The sequence below is a fragment of the Lycium barbarum genome, chromosome 9 (genome assembly GCF_019175385.1).
Source record: "Lycium barbarum isolate Lr01 chromosome 9, ASM1917538v2, whole genome shotgun sequence".
Classification (NCBI taxonomy): Eukaryota; Viridiplantae; Streptophyta; class Magnoliopsida; order Solanales; family Solanaceae; genus Lycium; species Lycium barbarum.
Genome location: NC_083345.1, coordinates 8,128,091 through 8,132,320, shown reverse-complemented (window position 1 = coordinate 8,132,320; position 4,230 = coordinate 8,128,091). Strand labels below are relative to the sequence as shown.

The 4,230-nt window shown below is 36.2% G+C and overlaps 1 protein-coding gene across 1 annotated transcript; it reads right to left on the bottom strand.

The window, feature by feature from the left end:
- Nucleotides 1-1,375: 1,375 nt before the first annotated feature.
- Nucleotides 1,376-3,875, bottom strand: LOC132610060 (1-aminocyclopropane-1-carboxylate oxidase homolog 1-like). The gene is made up of 3 exons (XM_060324310.1): nucleotides 3,259-3,875; nucleotides 2,253-2,574; nucleotides 1,376-2,167 (listed from the first exon to the last, which is right to left on the bottom strand). Exons 1-3 carry the CDS (start codon nucleotides 3,792-3,794, stop codon nucleotides 1,853-1,855), a joined length of 1,173 nt encoding a protein of 390 aa, XP_060180293.1. The 5' UTR covers nucleotides 3,795-3,875; the 3' UTR covers nucleotides 1,376-1,852.
- Nucleotides 3,876-4,230: the final 355 nt, after the last annotated feature.

The window sequence follows — 4,230 nt, the reverse complement described above, 5'->3', positions numbered from 1 at the left end:
GTGTCCAGATGTAGCTATAGATTTTTGGGTTAGTATTTTTCAGAATCTAGCTTAGTCCAATAGCTAGTTTACAGAACGATTACTAGTTTAATAAAATCTTATCATTTGACCCAAAAAAAAAAAAAAATCAACATGATTGCTTGTGTCAAGCAATACTAATACTAGCAAACAAGTACAAGAAAATTGTACCAGAGTTCAAATGTCGTTGCCCTCAATTTTCTACTCGTACGGCTAACTCTACCGATATTTAATACAAATATAAAATGCCATCATTTTCAACTGCAATCAAGGCAAAGATTTAGGCACAAGTTTAATACTGGAGTGCCTTGACATTCAATAAAAAGGTGGCAATTTAAGCTCTCCTGTAATGAGTGAAAAAAGAGAGAGTCAAAAGGAAAGTTCCAATATTGACTTTTGATACTCCATGCCTCTCAGGCCTAGGTGTAAGTAAGTATACTTACCAAAAAGAATGAAGGCTTGGAGTAAAAAGGCGCACATATAAATTGGATCAGTCCAAGTTAACATATAACTTGCATAACGTGGATCAGTCCACGTTATACAATAATTTTTATTTTATTTTTTCGTTGAATTGGCCTGACACAGAAAAAAAAAATTGGGGTATATCGTGGGCTGATCCACGATATACCCCTTTTGGTGTATTAATTTTTGGACATTCCCTTTTGGTAAATACCGTGTATTTTTATACCCTTTAGGCTCCGGACTCCCACCTATACTATACATCAAAAACTAGTATAGCTGTGCTAAGGAAATAATTAGACCCCCTTCAATTAAGAATTAGAGTTTTACATATGGCTTAGGACCTCTAGTTTAGAAGAACTGTGCATTAACCATTTATCAGTTCTGTATAGCAACTTGGTTGCAAAATCTTGGTTCTATAGGTAGTCTTTAGCCTTCAAAACAAGAGTAACATGTTATATTTACTGCATAGTAAAGGGTGACTGAAAATTTCATTTCTCAGGTTGTTTGAGTTAAAGCACATATTCCATGGAAATTGAAATCACAGGCACTGAGACTATTCATTCTAATATATTATGGAGGTCTGATGAGTGGTTAGGATAAATGGGATTTTGAGATTTCTCGGGTAAATCAGCACACTCGAAACAACCACAAAACCATGCCTAAAATTTAACCCCAAAACTTGTAGTAATACTGGTAAATCCTTTTCATTAATCTTTGCTTATTGTCAAACAATGTTCAAAAGTGTATTACTAGTGCGAGAAAACATTGCCTGACTCCTCCTCCAAGCTAGTTGGTCATCTGATCCATGTAATCTTAGTTAACTGCTAGAAATCTTATGATCTTTAATGTCATTTTGTTTATCCCAAAGTCATCATCATCTGTTGAAAATTTTACTTCCCTGTGAACAAGGTCTATTCAATCTGTTCACATGGTACACAATAGTAAAATGCTCTCTTTTTCATTCACTCTTTTTCTTTTCCAATCTTTTGCGACCACTCTGGAGTGATATTTCGCAGTTCCCTTTCCAAAAGATATCTCAGTAATGAGGTTGAAAATGTCTTCATGTCTTTCATAATCGGTAATAGGCTAGTAGCTGGTAATGCAGAACACTCAACATGGATGGTATATTGACGGCTTCATAACCGATTGAACTAAAGACCATGCTCACAGTCACAGAGAATGAAGCAAACAATTTGGTGCAAATAGAAGAAAATGCAAACAGGTGGCTGCAAATTTCATGACAAGTGCTCTAGTAGTTCAAAGGAGAACGCAAGTGCTCTTAGCTAATTACTCATTGGTAAAGCACTACTGTGCAGCAAATCAAAAACTTTGACATTGTTATGTATACTAATGTGCAGCAAATCACAAACTTTCATTGACCAGTACACATGACTATAGTGTTTTCAGAAGGACTATACAGATGTTCACTGCTGCTAGGCAATACCAGTCTGAAAAGATCAAGACCAGACTTATCAGGTGGCTTAGAGGAAAGCTTCGTGATGTAATCGCTCACAAGAAATTCTTTATATAGTGGGGGGTTTTCTTCTGATATGAGCTCTTTGATTGGACCATACATCTTTGGAGGTTCAAAAACACCGGTGAAAAAGCTTGCCACTGATATCCTTGGTCCTATCTTATTCGCTACAACTCTATGTTCTGCACTTACAAACTTGTCGTTTGATAGGATCTGTTACAAAATCAGACTGAGATAACTAACAAATTAATCAAAATTGAAGATAAATGAGACAAAAAAGCTGTATTTTATTGCAAACCTGAAGAAAGTCAGCAATACTAACAACCAATCCATGTTCAATCGGTTCAACATTGACCCATTGGTTATTATGCATGACTTGAAGGCCGCCAATTTGATCTTGCAGCAGAAAGGCGAGGAAAGCAGGATCTTTATGCTTAGTGACACCAAGAGTTAGCTCTGGCTGAGGGCATGCTGGGTAGTAATGGCATACAAATACTTGTCCTTTGTCACATTCTGTGGCTTTCAAGTGGTCAGATTTTAGCCCAAGAGCTACTGATAGTAAGCCAAGAATAATTTCCCCAAGTTTCATCACATGATTTATGTACTCGAGAGATGTCTTCCTGGATATTAGGAAAATACCAAAGATACAAAGTTACAGAACTCAAAAAGATTTAAGATATTCTGATCTACCATATCAAAAGAATTGTGGCCTTTACTGAAAGAGAAACACCTAGATGCGTAGAATTCCCTATGTCCAAAGATTTCAGCATGCAGCATCACTGATTAATCTTAACTGCTTCACGAGGATAAAGTTGGATCAAAATATTCCAAGAACCAGGTTCGGGCGAAGAACCACATCCGGCTTTGATACCATAAATATATACGAGACAACAGAGGAATTTCCTAATGATATTCCAAGAATAAGAGGTATGTATACATGTATATGATTCTAACTAAGGAAATGAAAGCGTAAATAATCCCTAAAAACCTCTACAAATCCGTAATTGTGCTATGGACGTTACGTGAGACCGGTGTGTATGTTCATTTGGTAAAATCGATGGAGCAATTCCACCCAGAAAGCATCCAAGATTACGACGATAAGAAGAATCCATGTTGGAAAAAAAACAGCTAAATACTGTAATACTTAACATCTCTGCTCATATTCGATTTTCTACAAAGCCAGAACATAAAGCATACAATTGGCCTTGCTAAAATTCAATAGTTCTAAACTTTACTTAACCAATTTCAACTAGAACAGGGCTGATATAGAATTGCAATTCAAATGCAGAAGAATGGATAGTTACCTGCAAATTGCTGGTATTTCTTCAGGTTCAATGTGACCAGAAGCTAGTGTAGAAATGTTCAATGTGTCCCTCCATTTTGCAGTCTTTGTTTGATTTATATGAGGATTGCTATGGTATCTAACATTTCTCCCTACATCGCACGAATAGTACTCTTTCTTCACTTCAGCATCTTGTTCGTGAAAATCACGAATCCCATCAATCATTCCTTCCAAAACACTTGGAGGAACCCCATGATTTATCAGTTGGAAAAATCCCCACTTCTCTGATGCTTCCCTTATTTCATCGACAATCTTCTTACGTCGATCTTGAATCTCTATGCCACTGAGATCTATCACTGGAACCTGTAGAGTTGACTTTCCCTGCGTCAACTCTTCAGCAAGTTCATGAGGTGGCCTAATGAAAATTTTTGGTATTTCTACTATTCCAGCATCAACTAGTCCCTTTACACCAGCTTTTGTATCATCAAAAGCTTTTATTTCCTTCAATGGATCGTAATCCATTGTTAAGTCAGCTTGAGAATCTGCAGTTCCGGACATATTTGTTCTTATTTCAACAAGGCTAAGTTTCCTGAGCAACTATTTCTATTAGTTAGTGGCTTAGTGCTCATGCTCATAACCAATGTGAATTTATACTATATGGAAGAGTGAAAGGTGGACAATCAAGGGTAATATTGGAATTTATGGCATAATTTCCATTAGATCTTCTGTGGACCCCATTTTCCACCACTCTCTTCTTCGATGCACTCCTTCCCACCCTTCCTATTTAGTGATTTAAGTTAAACAATATTTTCCCCAAATTATTTGTCTTCGTTATAAATAACATTTTTCAAGTAGCATGTAATTATGCCTCTAACCACGTGTCACTTTTTTCACTTTTACTTTTCACTATATTCTTTATGCTTCACATAATTTCAAGTCTTCTTGATTTCATTTATGTATTCTTTGTACTTCCACAATTTGACTATATACAATA